We start from the raw sequence: 16898 nt of genomic DNA, 5'->3' as shown, positions 1-16898 counted from the left end.
AGTAATTTCACCGAAGGTAATACCGCCAAACAGAATTAACTCCACTTTTTTCCCGCACCACCAAACTATTAATGAGGCCCAATGTATCAGAATTACCATCAGGAATCCTACTTTCACTCTGCATGAGCGCAGAGGGTAACCTGTAATCCTTACAATGGGGGTCATTATGAGTTTGACGGTAAATCAGAGATAAATCCACCAAATTCCCGGGAAACGTGTTTATCATTAGCGCCACTCGGTCCCAAGGCATTACCATGGGATTATGATGTGGTCAGATGGTGGTGTAAATCACCATATTTGGAGTTCACAGGACTCCTAGGAGATTATTGTCAGATTACCGTGAGCGGTATTTCCATCTGGTAAATCTGCTGATTTTTGGCCTTAAAGTGGACAATTAACTCCAACATCTTGCTGGAGTTAAAGCCTTCACTTCAAGGTCAAACACGCAAATCGATGGTGCTGTCAGGTTCTTTCGCTGCACTGCTGTATTTATAATGAAACCCAATGGCTGTTCATTTATGAGCCCTCTATGATATGATATGATATGATAGTTTATTTATATAGCGCCTATACACAATGTCTTTCAAAGCGCTTCAAGGCAAGGGAGGGAACAAGGGAAAATACAACCACATTCTTACAGGCCATGAACAGAAAGGATGTGAAATTAACTATTCTACTCGGCCTGACGACATTTCAGATAGTCCAAAAGCTAAGACATAGATAAGGAAGGGAGGGAGAGAGTGGGAAGGAAATGGAAACAGACAGGCGACTACCGTACTAGGCCTGACGACATTTCTGGTAGAGCCGGAGAAAACAAAAGGTGAGGGAGAGGGGTGCAGAAAAGGGAGGGGAGGAACAAAACAAGCGACTATCATACTAGGCCTGACGACATTTCAGATAGTGCTGGAAGCGTGGTGGGGAGGAAAAAAACAGTAATGGGAGGGTGGAGGAAACAGACGAGGATTGCTATCATATTAGGTCCAGGGACAATTCTGATAGAGTAAGTGCATAGAAGAAAGTAAGGGGCGGAGATAGGAAAAGGGAGAAGGGAAAGGAGGAAAGAAAAGAGAGTAAGCAGTCAAAAAGAGTAGAGAAGCAAGAGTGGAGAGCGAATACAATTGCAGAAGTCATTAGTAACACATAATGTTGCAATCCAGGATACAAGATGAAGATGGGAACAGCATGATTCAGGGCCACCATGAGTACAAGATGCAAAGGAAGTCCAGCATGAGAGTTGAGAAAGAGTGACGCACTGCGAATGAATGAAGTCCATAAAAGTCAAAACCAGCATTGGCCACAAGACAGTGATGGTGAAGGAAGGCACCAGGTGGGCGGGGCTTGCAAAGTGGTGAAAAAGAGCAGCAGGCAGGAAGGTACCAGGTGGGCGGGGCTTAGGCCAGGTGACCTAGATCCACTTGCACCTGCTCCCCATCTGCAAAGGAAAAGAAGCTGTAGGTCTCCTTAAGTAGGGAAACAGAGCAGCAAGCAGGAATGCACCAGGTGGGCGTGGCTTGCTAAGTGGTGAAAAAGAGCAGGAAGCAGGAAGGCACCAGGTGGGCGGGTCTTGCTAAGTGGTGAAAAAGAGCGGCAAGCAGGAAAGCACCAATTGGGCGGGGCTTGCTAAGTGGTGAAAAAGAGCGGCAGGCAGGAAGGCACCAGGTGGGCGGGGCTTGCTAAGTGGTGAAAAAGAGCGGCAGGCAGGAAGGCACCAGATGTTCCTTTAAAGAGGCAGTCCTAAGTTTTGACCGCAGGTGACAGACTATGGGTGCCTGGAAGGGACATCCTCTCTGGCATAAAGGAAGGAGGGATATAGCTGCCTGCTAGTTTCTTAGGGGGAAGTCCCTGCCCATGGGGTCCATAGGTAAAGCCATGTGATAAGTTCCTAGCTCACCCTGGGAATGCACTTAAGGTGGTCTAATGTATCCTCTGTATACTTCTTCCAGGGACAGCATCCACCAGCTTGAGGTGGCACCCAGCCCCCATGGCCACCCTGCTGCCCATTTACAGGGTCAAACAAGGGACCTCATCTCAGCATATGCTATCTTTTATAAGACCTCTTCTACCTCATGCACCTCCTAAAAATGTAATGTTCTGATTTTGTTTAAAAAAAATAAACTTTGCTACTGGCCCAGATGTAATGTTGGTGGTGTGTGCAGCAGCAGGTCTAAAATACAAAAGTGGACAGAAGCAAATCTCTTTGGTTACTTGGTTACCTTATACATGTTGTTCCCACACAGGTAAGCTTGCTAATATATGCATTTTGCAGCACACAGGTTTCTAATGGACTGAAATGTAATTGTACAGACTGTAAATCTATATGTTGAAGGTAATGATGGATAATTGCAAATACTGACATTAGGACTACACATACTTCTGTTACTTTAATTATGAGAGAAGCGATAGCATAATCTGCAAAATTCCTGGTTATATGTAATCCTTTTGGCCATGATAAAGGCACTACCTGTCAGGGTGTACCATAGAAAGGTACAAGTCAAAGCCCACCTGAAAATATTTACTTCCGCACCAGCCACATCATGCCAACCTGGGGGGGAGACAGTGTCATATTCATGTTACGCACAGTGCCTCCACCTGTCTGCCTGGGTGACATTAGAAACCCTCACAGGATCACACTGCTCATGCATTACTTCCTTCATGCAGCTATGATGCCATTGGCGTGTAGCCACAAGCACATACACGGACATGAGTGCCAGTGATAGTGGCTTTTGTAAAGGGGGGTTTGTCTGTGGACACTCTGTGCCAAAGACAGGCAAATGGTGTTATCTTGATGCACACTTTTACCACCCCTTGCCACCACCTCTTACCTGCCTTTCTTGCCCCACTGATCCTGCAGGCAGTAGATCACCCAAGGGTTGCACCGTACTGAGAAGGGAGAAGGTGCAGGTAGGCAAGGTAGCGAGAAGGAAGGGTGCAGAGGAAAGGGTTACAACTCCCCTTTAAATGCAAGCAAACGCTACTTTATACACTATAACAAGGTGATACCCACAGGAGGTGTCACAGACAAGACACTGGCCACTTTCTAGCTACTGCACTAATTTCTTTAATTAGTTCATTTCTTATCTAGTCTTCTGCTTTTCGCTGGATGTAACTGGGAAAACCTTCTCAGTACACCAGAGTTTACTTTGCTTTTGTTTTTATAAAAAGAGGTTATTAACCACGCACATTCTTATTTAAAAGCACCTATATATATGACTATCTCTATATACCACAACACTACTCCTATCTAGGCAGCTGAAATCTAAAAAAGGCTAAACATAAGTCCAAAATCTAAATTGTGCACCTATAAATATTGTCTTTTTAGGATTTTGGCGTTAAATCTGCTTAATTGCTGCCTAAATCAATCACTGTTAAAATACAAAAAAGGTAGCAGGTGCCCCCCTCTAGAAAGAATATGGCATGATAACCTGTTCTGTGGTTTTTTCCCACTTTGAGAGTCCGCAGCCATCGCTTTTTGCTCACTGTACTTTTCACTAAGGAGGAATAACCATTTGCATATCAGTCTTTGTCCCGCCCACAAGGGCAGTCCAGCAACGAAATGCCAGGCAAACCTCCTTTGACAAAGAGTACCAACAGCAACCCCATACACATGTTTCAGCCCTGTTGGGCCTCATCATTGAGGTGGAGCTGTGCCTCTCTGAGCACAGTGAGCAAAGGGTCCACGCCTGGGTTTCCCCAGGTAACTTAGGGTGACCAACCCCAAGTTCCTTGCAAAAATACTTGGAAGGTAGCAGGCGCCCCTCTCTACAAAGAGCATGGCATGATAGTCTGTTGTGTGGTTTTTTCCACTTTGAGAGTCTGCAGCCATCGCTTTTTGCTCACTGTACTTTTCACAAAGGAGGAATATCTATTTGCATATCAGTCTTTTTCCCGCCCACAAGGGCAGTCCAGCACCGAAATGCCAGGCAAACCTCCTTTGAACAAGAGTACCAACAGCAACCCCATACACATGTTTCAGCCCTGTTGGGCCTCATCAGTGAGGTGGAGCTGTGCCTCTCTGAGCACAGTGAGCAAAGGGTCCACGCCTGGGTTTCCCCAGGTAACTTAGGGTGACCAACCCCAAGTTCCTTGCAAAAATACTTGGAAGGTAGCAGGCGCCCCTCTCTACAAAGAGCATGGCATGATAGTCTGTTGTGTGGTTTTTTCCACTTTGAGAGTCTGCAGCCATCGCTTTTTGCTCACTGTACTTTTCACAAAGGAGGAATATCTATTTGCATATCAGTCTTTTTCCCGCTCACAAGGGCAGTCCAGCACCGAAATGCCAGGCAAACCTCCTTTGAACAAGAGTACCAACAGGAACCCCAGACACATGTTTCAGCCTTGTTGGGCCTCATCAGTGAGGTGGAGCTGTGCCTCTCTGAGCACAGTGAGCAAGGGGTCCACGTCTGGGTTCCCCCAGGTAGCTTAGGGTGACCAACGCCAAGTTCCTTGCAAAAATACTTGGAAGGTAGCAGGCGCCCCTCTCTAGAAAGATCATGGCATTATAGTCTGTTGTGTGGTTTTTTCCACTTTGAGAGTCTGCAGCCATTGCTTTTTGCTCACTGTACTTTTCACAAAGGAGGAATATCTATTTGCATATCAGTCGTTGTCGCGCACAGCTCCACCTCACTGATGAGGCCCAACATGTATGGGGTTGGGTTAGGCGTGGGAGTTAGTCTCTGGGGCATGCCCCACGAACTGCCTCTGTTGTCGGCATTACAGATTGGGTAGCATTCCCTGGCCTCCAGAGATCGCCCCTTTCCCAGCGGCTGCTCACTAGTGACACTTTGTCACAGCTCTCACTAGAATCGTCTCCCTTGCCTCCTCAATGATTGCCCACTCATTTATTGATGTGTCCTTTCGCAAAGAGCACTGCATAAGGTTTGCTCTGCTCACTGTCAACATCCTCAAGTACCGTGTTTTTGATTCGAAGCGCACACCATGTTATGATATGATATGATATGATATGGCATTTATAACACGCCTATACACAAGTGTTTCAAGGTTCATCTTACACAACTGCACAGGTGTTAACTTTAGCAAAGTCAAAATGTTCATTTGTGAGAAGGTAGGGGTTGCAGTGAAACATCAAACTGGCGCCAACTGTAAGAAGGTGGATCAACGCACCTGCGTGGGCATCGCTTTGGGGCAGTCTGAGCAGATTTGCAGAGGATGTGGAACAAAGATTTGAGTGTCGTCGCTAAACAGTGGATTTTCTGAGACAAAGCAGATCATCAATTTGCCAAGGGGCGTCGCTAAACAGTGGATATTCGGAGACAAAGCAGATCATCAATTTGCCAAGGGGCGTCGCTAAACAGTGGATTTTCTGAGACAAAGCAGATCATCAATTTGCCAAGGGGCGTGGCTAAACAGTGGATTTTCTGAGACAAAGCAGATCATCAATTTGCCAAGGGGCGTCACTAAACAGTGGATATTCGGAGACAAAGCAGATCATCAATTTGCCAAGGGGCGTCGCTAAACAGTGGATTTTCTGAGACAAAGCAGATCATCAATTTGCCAAGGGGTGAGGTTTAGAGAGTGAATAGGAATGGACCAAGGATAGACCCTTGAGGGCTTATCGGAGGGGAATGGCAGAATGTTCCAGCAGTCCATTCACTCATTAAAACTTGATTATGGGCATAACAGCCTCAAAATCTTTGCATGAATACAAAGCAGCCATAAAATACAGTGGGCCCTATTCCGGGTTTGGAGCTAACCATGGAGTAATTAGCTCCATGGTTGCCTCCGAAACCGTCCCAAATCCGGCATGGTGAATGGAGTAATTACCGGTCCATTCCAGGGTTGGAGGGACCGGTAATTCCCCATTCACCTTTTGCTCTTCCCCATTCCCATTTCTGCCCCATAGGGCTCAATGGGAATGGGCAAGGAGGTAATTACGGCACCGTAAATTACGGTACCGTAATTACCTCCGAAGTACCTTTGCGGGTCCAGTACTTAAATCCTGGTAAAAGCAGGAGGTAAGTAAGGACCCGCAAAGGGACCTCGGAATACGGAGGTAAGGGATTACCTTACCGGTGCCTGTAATCCCTTACCTCCAACCTCGGAATGACCCCCAGTAACATAAAATAATGTACAACTGAAGATTTACATTAAATAAATAGGATGATATTTCAAAAGTGCATCAAACCACCAAAAGGCGCAAATGCAGAGATAACTAGCGCTATATAAACAAAATAAACATAAACATAAACTCACATAATTACTATCAGCCCTAAGAAGCCACTAATGAGCAGCCAAGGGACTATAGAAGCATTTAATCATGCTTTCAAAGGTATTAAAAACAAGTTTATATTTTATAATGCACTAACACCTAATAAAAGTGCAAATACAGATAAACTCCTAGTAAAAACTGCCTTCAAGGCATTCCATTGCAATCTACATTTGCCCCATTAAAATGAGTTTCCCTCAAGCTTTCAGCTGGCATCATTAGGGCGTGAAGCACTATAAATTGTAACTATTAATAAGCTTGGTTAATTGCAATTGCAATTTCCTAAAAATGGGACATGGGGCCTTAATGGAGTGCACCTGTACCTATACCATTCCATTGATGGCAAAACATGTTCCGTTCCATCCAGTGATAGTTAGTGCCCTAGTAGCCTGGTTGAGAGAGCCGTTGGGAGTGAAAAGTGATCGACAGTGTGGAAGACTGCAGAGAGATCAAGTAGGATGAGGATACAGGGTCTCGCGAAGTAAGCAAAAGGGCTTTGCCGCCTGTGTTTTCTTGGGCATGGCTTCAACATGCCCAGACTCACCATGCAGCCACCCTCCTTGCACAGCAAACATCTCCTCTGCAACTATCTCTCCTTTTGGTGCTGCACCCCATAAAATACAGTTGAGTCCCCCAATACATTCAGCGCAATTGTACACATAGCCCCCCTCCTTTTCTTTCTCATGCCTTCCTGTGCATCTCATCTTTCCCTCGCCCTCATCCCAACTATCTACCCGACGTTTGCTCCTCATTACCACTACTGAATGTTCTATCAGACTCCTCCTTTGCTTTTCTGACTGGCAAAGCACTTCGATTCCATAAACTATGTCAGGAGGTGCTATACAAATGCAATATAACGTAACATGACATAGATGAGGGTGACGAGCAGTTGTAAGGAGGTGAGAAATGGGTCTGTGCCATTTCCGTCGAATGCCAGTTGCTTCGTCGAGATTGGGGTGATCATCCAGTGCTTGCAATTCCAGGTGGGTGGTGAGGTACTTGAGCACCAAGTGCTCTGGGATTTTGAAGTAGCACAGGAGAAGGTGGCCAGGATGATAGTTGGCAGTGTTGTTGTGGTCAGCTTTAGTTACCAGTGCATAGGGCCCGCATTACCCTGAACGATTGCATGACCCCTGACTTCCATCCTTTCTCGTCCCTTGACTAGGTGCAACGAAGGCTACGTGGGCAAAAACTGTGAGTGCAACACGACACGGAAATCCACCCAGGATCTGGAAGTCAGCTGCAAGTTGAACAATGGTTCTGAGACCTGCTCCGGGTTGGGGGAGTGCGTCTGCGGCCAGTGTGCTTGCCATGACAGCGGCGACCCCAAGAAGCAGATCTACGGCGACTTCTGCCAGTGCAACAACTACAACTGCGAGCTGTTTCAAGGCCAGCTCTGCGGGGGGGATGGTAAGCAACACGCTCCAATCTACAAGAAGCGCCTTACACTCCTCAAAGATCCAGAACTTTGAAACGAATTCTGTCATTCAGTCACTGTTCCTTTTTTCAGGACGTAGGATGTATTATTCGGCGGTTTGGCAAACCCAGCCACGTGCTACAGTGTCCCTTCAGTGACATGGACACTAGGGGCCTGATTCACAGAAGTGTTTTATAATGGCGCAATCCCATAGGAAAAAGCTCTGTGAATCGGGCCCTATGCAAAAACAAAACAATAATGACGGTTATTATAATGGCCAATGCATTTATGATATGATATGGCATTTGTAACGCGCCTATACACAAGTGTTTCAAGGCGCGACGAGGCAGGGAGGGGGGAACAAGGGGAAGACAGACAACGATCCTACTAGGCCAGGTGTCATTCAGACCGCGCAAGTGCAGGGGTAGGGGGAAGGGAAAAAGTGCAAGGGGAAGCGGGGGAGTGCAGTACAAATAAGTAGAATAGAAATAAAATAATAAATAAATAGGGCCAGCTGGTGGCAAGTGCAAGGTAAGTGCAGACAAGTGCTGGGGGGGGGGAGGGCTGTAGGGATACAGAGACAGTCCCGCAGTGCAGGGGTTGCCAGGGAGGCAGTGCAAGTGAAGAGTGACTGGGCCCAGGACCGAGGTCGGTGAGAGTGGCCCAGTTGCAGAATCAGTGCAGTTTAGGTGAAGAATTTAGCAGGGGAGAGGGAGAGAGAAAGCAGAAGTGAAGAGGAAGGTTTTGAGGTGCTTCCGGAACCGGAGATGGTTCTCCTCAAGTTTCAGGGAGGCAGGAAGGCTGTTCCAGAGGGAGGCCCCTGCCGCGGAGAGAGATCTACCCCCAGCTCGTTGCTTCGAGAAGCGGCTGACCCTGAGAGAGTTGGAGACGGATGAGCGTAGGGCTCGGGAAGGAAGATATTTAGGAAGATAGAGTTGAAGGTATTTAGGGCCCAGGCCCCAGAAGGCCTTGTGGACAATGCAGAGGGTTTTGAACTTAATCCTTGCAGCCACTGGGAGCCAGTGTAGAGATTTCAGTCCTGGAGAGATACGGTCCCTGGGCTTGAGGCCAAGGACAAGTCTCGCAGTTCTGTTCTGGATGAGTTGCAGAGGGCGGAGAGTGGAGGCAGGCAGATTAAGATAGAGGCTGTTACAGTAGTCCAGCTTCGAGAGAACCAGGGCGCGGGAGACAGTGAGCTTCTGGGGGAAGGAGAGGAAGGGAAGAATACCTCTGAGGAGGTGCAGCTGGTAATGTGACTTCTTAGAGACGTCAGATATATGAGGAGAGAAGGAGAGTGTGGAGTCGAAGATGACCCCGAGCTTTTTTGCCTTGCAGGTAGGAGCAGGAAGAGGGCCAAGAGAGGCCGGCCAGAGAGCTGCAGGGAAGGAGGGAGTGGGTGTGCCGATGAGTAGGATCTCAGTCTTACTAGCATTAAGGCAGAGGTCATTGGCAGCACACCATTCCTGGATAGCAGACAGACAGTCAGAGATGAGGGAGGGAGAGGAGGAGGCCGAGGGTAGCCTGAAAATGAGCTGGGTATCGTCTGCATAGCACTGAAAGTTGGGGCAGAGGGCGGCGATGCGGTGGGCAAGGAGTGCCAGATACTGGTTGAACAGCCAGGGAGAGAGATTAGATCCCTGGGGAACGCCACAGGTAGAGAAAAAGATGTCAGAGAGGAAGGACCCAAGTTGGACCTGGGAGGGTCGATTGGAAAGGAAAGAGGTCAGCCACGCCAGAGCCTGACCAGTGATACCCAGGTTATCACGGAGACGGTTGAGCAGGATGGCATGGTTGACAGTGTCAAAGGCAGAAGAGAGATCGAGCAGAATGAGAACACACGGAGTGTTGGAGTCGAGGTTCAAGAGCAGGTCCTCAAGGATGTTCAGGAGAGCAGTTTCCGTGCTTCTGGCCGCTCTGAAGCCAGATTGATGGTCATGGAGACTATCAACAGCTTCAGCATGGAGGTTAAGCTGGGAGATGGCCAGTTTCTCCAGGAGCTTGCCCAGGAAGGGAGTGATGGAGACTGGGTGATAGTTAGCCAGACAGGAGGGGTCGGCAGAGGGTTTCTTAAGGAGAGGGTGCACAAGGGAGTGCTTGAGGGGGGAAGGGAAGACTCCAGAGGCGAAGGAGTGGTTGCAAAAGTCAGCCAGGGCAGGAGCCAGGGAGTCGATGTGGTCCTTGATAGTTTTGGAGGAACAGGGGTGAATCTGTTTAGACGAGACTTTCATAGATCGGACTTGTCTGGAAGCCTCATCAGCAGAAAAAAGAGGAAAGGCAGAGAAGGAGGGAGGAGGGGTGGCTGCAGAAGGGCCAGAGGAAGAGCAGGGAAGAGAGGGGGGGAGGTGATAGGAGGAGAGTGAGGACAGGATGTCCTGAGTTTTAGAGATGAAGTGGGAGGCCAGTGCAGTGCAGACGGCCTGGGAGGGGACAGGAGAGGTAGAGACTGCAGCAGGGTTGGCAAGCTCCTTGCAGATTTTAAAGAGTTCAGCCGAGTTGTTAGATGCCGCAGAGATGCAGGCTTGGATAAGGGCTCTCTTCTTGGTGAGAACAGAGAGACGGTATTGCCTTTGGAGCAGGCGGCAGGCCAGTTTGTCAGAGGATGAACATGAAGCACGCCATTTCCTCTCTGCCACCCTGCACTTGCGTTTTAGGGTGACGAGATCCGAATCATACCAGGAGTTACATTTGGCTTTGGGCTTCAGGCGGATTTTCATGACAGGGGCAAGGATATCAAGAGTATCAGATATACCAGAGTGGAGCAAGGAGAGGGCTGTGTCAGGGTGGGAGTCAGCCAAAGGGGGAGAGGGGGGGGAGCGAGAAGGTGGCAGCGACAGCCACAACTGACACGCGCTTCATGGGTCGGATGACCGAGAAGGTGGGTGGCAATGATGAGGATGGCTTTGCCTGTGGGGTAGGGAGGGTGAGGTGGGAGGATAGGAGAAAGTGATCACTCCAGGAGAGAGGAGTGGAGAGAGGGACAGAGAGGGGAAGGTCAGAAGAGATCAGAGCATCAAGAGTGTGCCCTGCAGAATGAGTAGGCCCAGACGGGAGAATAGAGAGTGAGAGAGAGTCGCAGAGGTCACGAAAGAGTCCAGTGGGGGGACAGGAGGCATCTAGGTGGATGTTGAAGTCCCCAAGAAAGAGGAGTTGAGTGGTAGAGGACAGGAGTGAGGAGGAGAGGTCAGCCCACTCAGAGAGGAAGGAGGAAATTTGACCAGGTGACCGATAGATAGTAGCCACGGTAAGGGAATGGCTAGGAGAGAGAGAGAGTCGGCAGACAAGACATTCAAAAGAGGAGTAGGTCAGCGTAGGAGTGACAGTGGCAGGAATCCACTCAGGGAAGATAAGGGCAACACCCCCCCTGCACGGTTGGGCCTGGGCACAGAGAGGATCTTGTAACCTTCAGGTAGGAGTGTGTCAAAGCTCGTGACAGAGCTGGCTGTGAACCATGTCTCAGTGAGACCGAGGACGTCAAGGTCCAGTTCCTCAAGAAGGCGACAGATATCGGAGGAATGCTTGATGGCAGAGCGAGAGTTAAGAGTGGCAAAGTGGAGAAGGTTGCCACCCTTGAAGGACTTCCGGGGAGGGGTACAGATCAGAGGTAAGCCCTGCGGAGGTGTAGAAGAAGGAGGTGAAGAGGGAGTGCGAGAGGGGGCAGGGAGGGAGGGTAGAGGCAATGTAGCCGAAGACAGGGGGGGGACAGCAGGGGAGGAAAGGAAGTTGATGAGGCGAGGGAAGCGTCTATCAAAGAGGTGAAGGTTGGCCTGAGGGCCTTGGACCAAGACGGTCCCATTAGCGTAGACATTAATGATGGCCTTAGAGGAGCGGAAGGGGGCCAAGAGGACATCCCAACGGGTGCCACCATTAATGGGAGAAGAGGAAAAAGGAGAGAGCACAGAGACCATATGAAGGGTCCATAGGTCAGGTGAAGGCACGAAAAAGAGGATGTCAGTGAGAGTTTCCTTAGAGCAGGCACTAGTGTAGGTGTCAGCGATAGGGAGGCCTGGGTTGGAGACCAGGATGTCCTTTTTAAACATTTTCCTACCAGATTTAGTGAGGAGAGCAGGATAGTCAATGGAGAAGCAGTTAGAGAAGATAGGCGAGATAGAGAGCACCATGGAGTGGGAGGGGGCGGGGGGAAGACAGATGATGCGAGAGCCCACAGACAGGAAGGAACGGCAAGACAGGTTACCACATTTCAGAACAACAACAGTATTGTGTTTTAGGAACACAGTGGAGAGGCCACCTAAGTTTGAGAATCCTGCGAAGAGAGAAAAACCCTAGTTACCACAACTGTGGAACACAGTGTGGTGAAGACACCGTGCAAATGCAGTGGCCAGGCGTGGGTGGGGGTGGGCAGGAAGAAGGTGGAGAAGGCGAAATTTACTTGCGCCTTGCGTCCCCTACGGACACCTGCAGACACACAGGGAGCCGCAACTGCAGGAGTCGCCCTTGGCCTTGGGGCCCTTAGCCGCAGGGGGCTGCCGGGCAGAGGGCTGCCCAGGAGCGGGGTGGTAATAGGAAAGAGGGAGGAGAGGAAGGGGAGGGGGGTGTGGGCGGGCAGGGAGGCGGGAGGGAGAGGAGCACCAGGAAGTGGGAGGGGAAGGGAGGGCAGGCACAACAACGCGCTCGGAGCGCAAATGCAAACTTCTTTTTAAATAACACAGAAATCACTCACAGAGGCCCGCTAGGGCCAGGCAGGGCTTCCTGGCCTGCAGTTCCCTCTTGGCTACCGGCGACCGCTCTCCCACGCTCAGCTCAACAAAGAAGCGAGCAGGGGGAGCGGGCGTCGAATAGCCCAGAAGGGAGGCAGCCAGACAGCCAATCAGAGGGGGGGGTGGGCGGGCAGGGAGGCGGGAGGGAGAGGAGGACCAGGAAGTTGGAGGGGAGGGGAGAGCAGGCACAACAACGCGCTCGTAGCGCAAATGCAAACTTCTTTTTAAATAACACAGAAATCACTCACAGAGGCCCGCTAGGGCCAGGCAGGGCTTCCTGGCCTGCAGTTCCCTCTTGGCTACCGGCGACCGCTCTCCCACGCTCAGCTCAACAATGAAGCGAGCAGGGGGAGCGGGCGTCGAGTAGCCCAGAAGGGAGGCAGCCAGACAGCCAATCAGAGGAGGGGGTGGGCGGGCAGGGAGGCGGGAGGGAGAGGAGGACCAGGAAGTGGGAGGGGAGGGGAGAGCAGGCACAACAACGCGCTTGGAGCGCAAATGCAAAATTCTTTTTAAATAACACAGAAATCACTCACAGAGGCCCGCTAGGGCCAGGCAGGGCTTCCTGGCCTGCAGTTCCCTCTTGGCTACCGGCGACCGCTCTCCCACGCTCAGCTCAACAAAGAAGCGAGCAGGGGGAGCGGGCGTCGAGTAGCCCAGAAGGGAGGCAGCCAGACAGCCAATCAGAGGGAGGGGGGTGGGCGGGCAGGGAGGCGGGAGGGAGAGGAGGACCAGGAAGTGGGAGGAGAGGGGAGAGCAGGCACAACAACGCGCTCGGAGCGCAAATGCAAAATTCTTTTTAAATAACACAGAAATCACTCACAGAGGCCCGCTAAGGCCAGGCAGGGCTTCCTGGCCTGCAGTTCCCTCTTGGCTACCGGCGACCGCTCTCCCACGCTCAGCTTTCTAAATGACACTCAGGGCTATTTTGTAAAGAAAATGCAAACTGCATGCACGGGACTGCCAATTGATGCACTTACGTGCTGTTGTGTCCCCTGCATGCATTATTTAAACTTTCACACAACGGAGTGGAAAATGAAAGAGCAAATACAGGCAAAAGATGTAAATGCCACCTGTAAATTACTTTTTGCAGGTGGTATTCACAATGGATTCCTTTGGAATCCGCCTAATCTTACCAGATGTTAAATATAGGCAGATTCCATGGGGCATCTGTGTGTTTAATGCCTACATGAAAATGTCCTGCAGGTGTTAAACTGCGTGCTTGTCATGACAGAGATCGTATTGCGCCTCTTGTCGCCAGCACACCTGCAAAACGCCCTCAAGATCCCCCGGAAAGCAAGTGAAAGGCTGAAACCACTTATTCCACAGTTTTAATGCCTTGGTTTTATGCTCGTGGGGGTGTTATTTTAAAGCTTGATCTATATCTCTCATTGCTGTATAAATATGCAAATTCAGTTTTCACTGTACAAAATGATTGGGACTAGAAATGTCTTACCGTCAAAGAAATCATTTCCTTAATTTGAGATTTTAAAATAACAGCACTACACATAAGTGTGGTGCAAAGTTTGGTCATGGTGCGTATTCACAAAAATACCAAGGGCCTCATTCGACCCTGCTGGTCCGGAAAGAAAAGTGTTGATAGAACCGCTGCCACCGTTCTTTCTGGACCGGCTGATACAGAGTCCTGCAGGCAGGAGGTGTCACTCCCGCCAGGTCTGACCTGGTGGGAGTAACGCCACCCGCCTGCAGGCGCAAATGGAAACACCGACTCCATCATAGACGGAACCGGTGTTTCCATTGTCCCCATCCCCATGGAGTACTATAGGGCTCCATGGGAATGGGAACTTACAGAATTCCCCCTTCGTAATTCCCGTGTCACTGGGGTCGTAATGCCCTGGTGATTCCGGGACTCACAGAGGCGGAATGGTAATACGAGTCCGGCGGTAGCCTGCCAGTTTTTCAGGCACGGTTACTGCCGGACTCGTAATGAGGCCCCATGTCTCCTAAGTTTGAGGGCCATTGTTAGTTACATACTGCCAATCTAAGGCTCTAGACCCCGAGCATAGATGTCTATGTGACCTAAAGTATCCCTTTCCATACATTATAAGGATATTGCAAGTCACCCAGGAGTTCCATGACCAAATAAAGGAATGAGGCCGAAGGCACGGTAGGGAACCTTTTAGTCCTTATAATGTATGGCCATACACTGTCACCCCCTTTAATACCTGACCCCTGGCTAAATGTCATGTCCAGTTGCTGATACATATATGATCAATGTAGAATATGTTTGGATTAACAAAACAACTAACATGCAGCTTTGGTTATGTATCAGAAAAATAGTTTAGCAGTTTAAGAAGTTGCATCTAGAAACGGTTTTGTTTTGTGCTTTAAAATAATCAGTAACATGTAGATTCTTGATCTCATGTGTTAAACTCCAGCAGAGCACAAAATAAACACACTGCCATAAACAGTTGCTTATCAGTTAATGGCTGTCAAGTGTCGCAAAAAGCCATTTAAAAAAAAGGAATTTGAAAAGCTTGTCAGAGCTTTCATTAAGTATGTCAGAGACAGCTGGAATTCTGTTCTGTACTGGCTCAAGAAGCAGGCATTGTGACGTCACAACTGAAGTGTCATTTTTCTATTACTTGTCAGTAGTGATGTCACAACTCCCTTCTAATAAGAACATTATTTGCAGGCTTAAATACTGGTATTGCAGGCATGCATTATAAGCAAATATTGTGTAATTATATTTTATTGAATTTCATTGCTTATCTTGGAGATGCATTATCCCTAATGAATACACATGCAAAAGATTTGTACAAATGGAGAAACGCGGCCCGGAGTAAAAACACACAATGGTAGTAAAAGGTAAACCACTGCCACCAGACATTAATTGTAGAAAGGGTAACATAAAAATGTTACATGAGAAACTAGATAAAGGGGATATTAAGTAACCCCTCCAGCACACTATTGTAAGATAGTGTGTGCTGGGTCTAGAAAGTTACAAAATGTAAGTAAAGTCAATTTCACTTCACTGCTCTTGGAAACAGTGTAAAGAGGATGCCTATGGAGTTTGCCAGACTCCAAAGTTAAAAGAAACATAGGGTCAACATAATAAAATACATGAGAGGGTGAGGAGAAGGGCTCACTCTCTCCAGGTTAGAAATTAAAGAGTACTAAAGTCCAGCAAAAGAGCTGGGGGTCTCTAAGGTAGAAGGGAATTAGCATATTTCTGAGAATTCTCCCTAACACTCAGTATTTTTAATTTTTCTTTGTGTGAGTCCTGAGATCATTATTCTTGTCTTCTTTTTTCCTCATGTCACTACTGCACAAACATTATTTTCTCCTTCCTTCTTCCTCATCTGATCGCCGTTGATGAAATCGTTGATGAAGCATGAAGTAAGATAATTGTTATTTCTCGTGTCAGTACTGGTGGTGTTATAACTATGCCAGGAGTCACTATCCACATACGGTATCTGGTCATTGCATCGACAACCAAAGCATCAACAGCCAAACCATCTAAAAAAAAGCATCTAAAAAAAAAGCATCTAATAAATTTGTTTACATGGTAAAGGGTTTAGTTTAATAATAATGGGTTTTAAAGGTTAAAAAATAGGGGCTCGGGGGTAACCCCCATTAAAAAAAGAAAATTAAAAAAAATGCATTAGATGCTTTTTTTTAGATGTTTTTTTTTAGAAGATATGGCATTATGATGCTTTTGCTGTCGATGGAATGACTATAAACCTCCACATACCGCTGCCTTTTTTGGCAGTGACTGCGAGACCCCAATTTCATGGAAGGAGTACTGCGAGAATTATATTGCCACCAATGACAATGACAATTTCACACCTGCAAAAAAGAAAATGCTGTTATTGCACTCGTTAGGTCTAGAGGGACTCTGAGTTTTCCTGTGTGAGCAGGGGAAGGAGATGAAAGTAATGAATATGAACTGGCACAGAGACACCTGGACATCTACTATTATCCCGAAATAAATGTTGCAGTCAATAGATACTATTTTTACTCAAAGAAGCAAGAAATGGATGAATCTGTGAACGATTATTTGAGCATTTTCAAAACGTTGAAGATGACCTCATAAGGGATCAAATTATAATACATATGAACAGTATTATTATACAACAGAGATTATGGATGTGCAGTGACCCTTCGTTGAAGGAAACTATAATGATTGCTAAGAGGGCGGAACATACCACAATTTGCATCTTGGCAATTAAAGAAAAGGATAAGGACTTACAGAATCCAACGAAAATTGTGGTAGTCAAACCAAAAGAGGAGAAAGACTTTTGGAAAATATTCGGAGAATAAAGCAGGTGTGTGTAAAAGCAAGGAGGATTGGAAAGGCACACAGCCTCAGGATACTGTGGGAGAGAAAACAACATTTATGGGCAGAAGATGCTACCATGGTGGAAAAAAGGGACATTATGCCAATTCAAAAAAATGTCTACTATAAACCAGACATGTTCCAGTTGTGGAATGAGCGATCATTTTGGAATTGTATGTAGGAATAAAAGGAAGAGTAATAAAGTAAGATGGGTGCAGGCAGGTGAAGAAGAGGAGAGAGAGGAGC

General features: G+C 48.1%; 1 protein-coding gene across 1 annotated transcript in view; it reads left to right on the top strand.

Moving 5' to 3' along the window:
- Positions 1-16898, top strand: part of ITGB2 (integrin subunit beta 2) — a 588196-nt gene that overhangs the window by 450577 nt on the left and 120721 nt on the right. Inside the window, exon 12 of the mRNA XM_069615850.1 lies at positions 7389-7633. Within this exon, the coding sequence (XP_069471951.1) occupies positions 7389-7633 (245 nt within the window). The remainder of the gene's footprint in view (positions 1-7388; positions 7634-16898) is intronic.

Source organism: Ambystoma mexicanum, chromosome 9 (genome assembly GCF_040938575.1).
Source record: "Ambystoma mexicanum isolate Mex_15411 chromosome 9, UKY_AmexF1_1, whole genome shotgun sequence".
Taxonomy (NCBI): domain Eukaryota; kingdom Metazoa; phylum Chordata; class Amphibia; order Caudata; family Ambystomatidae; genus Ambystoma; species Ambystoma mexicanum.
The sequence above is the reverse complement of the archived record's forward strand: the minus strand, read 5'-3'. Positions and strand labels throughout refer to the sequence as shown.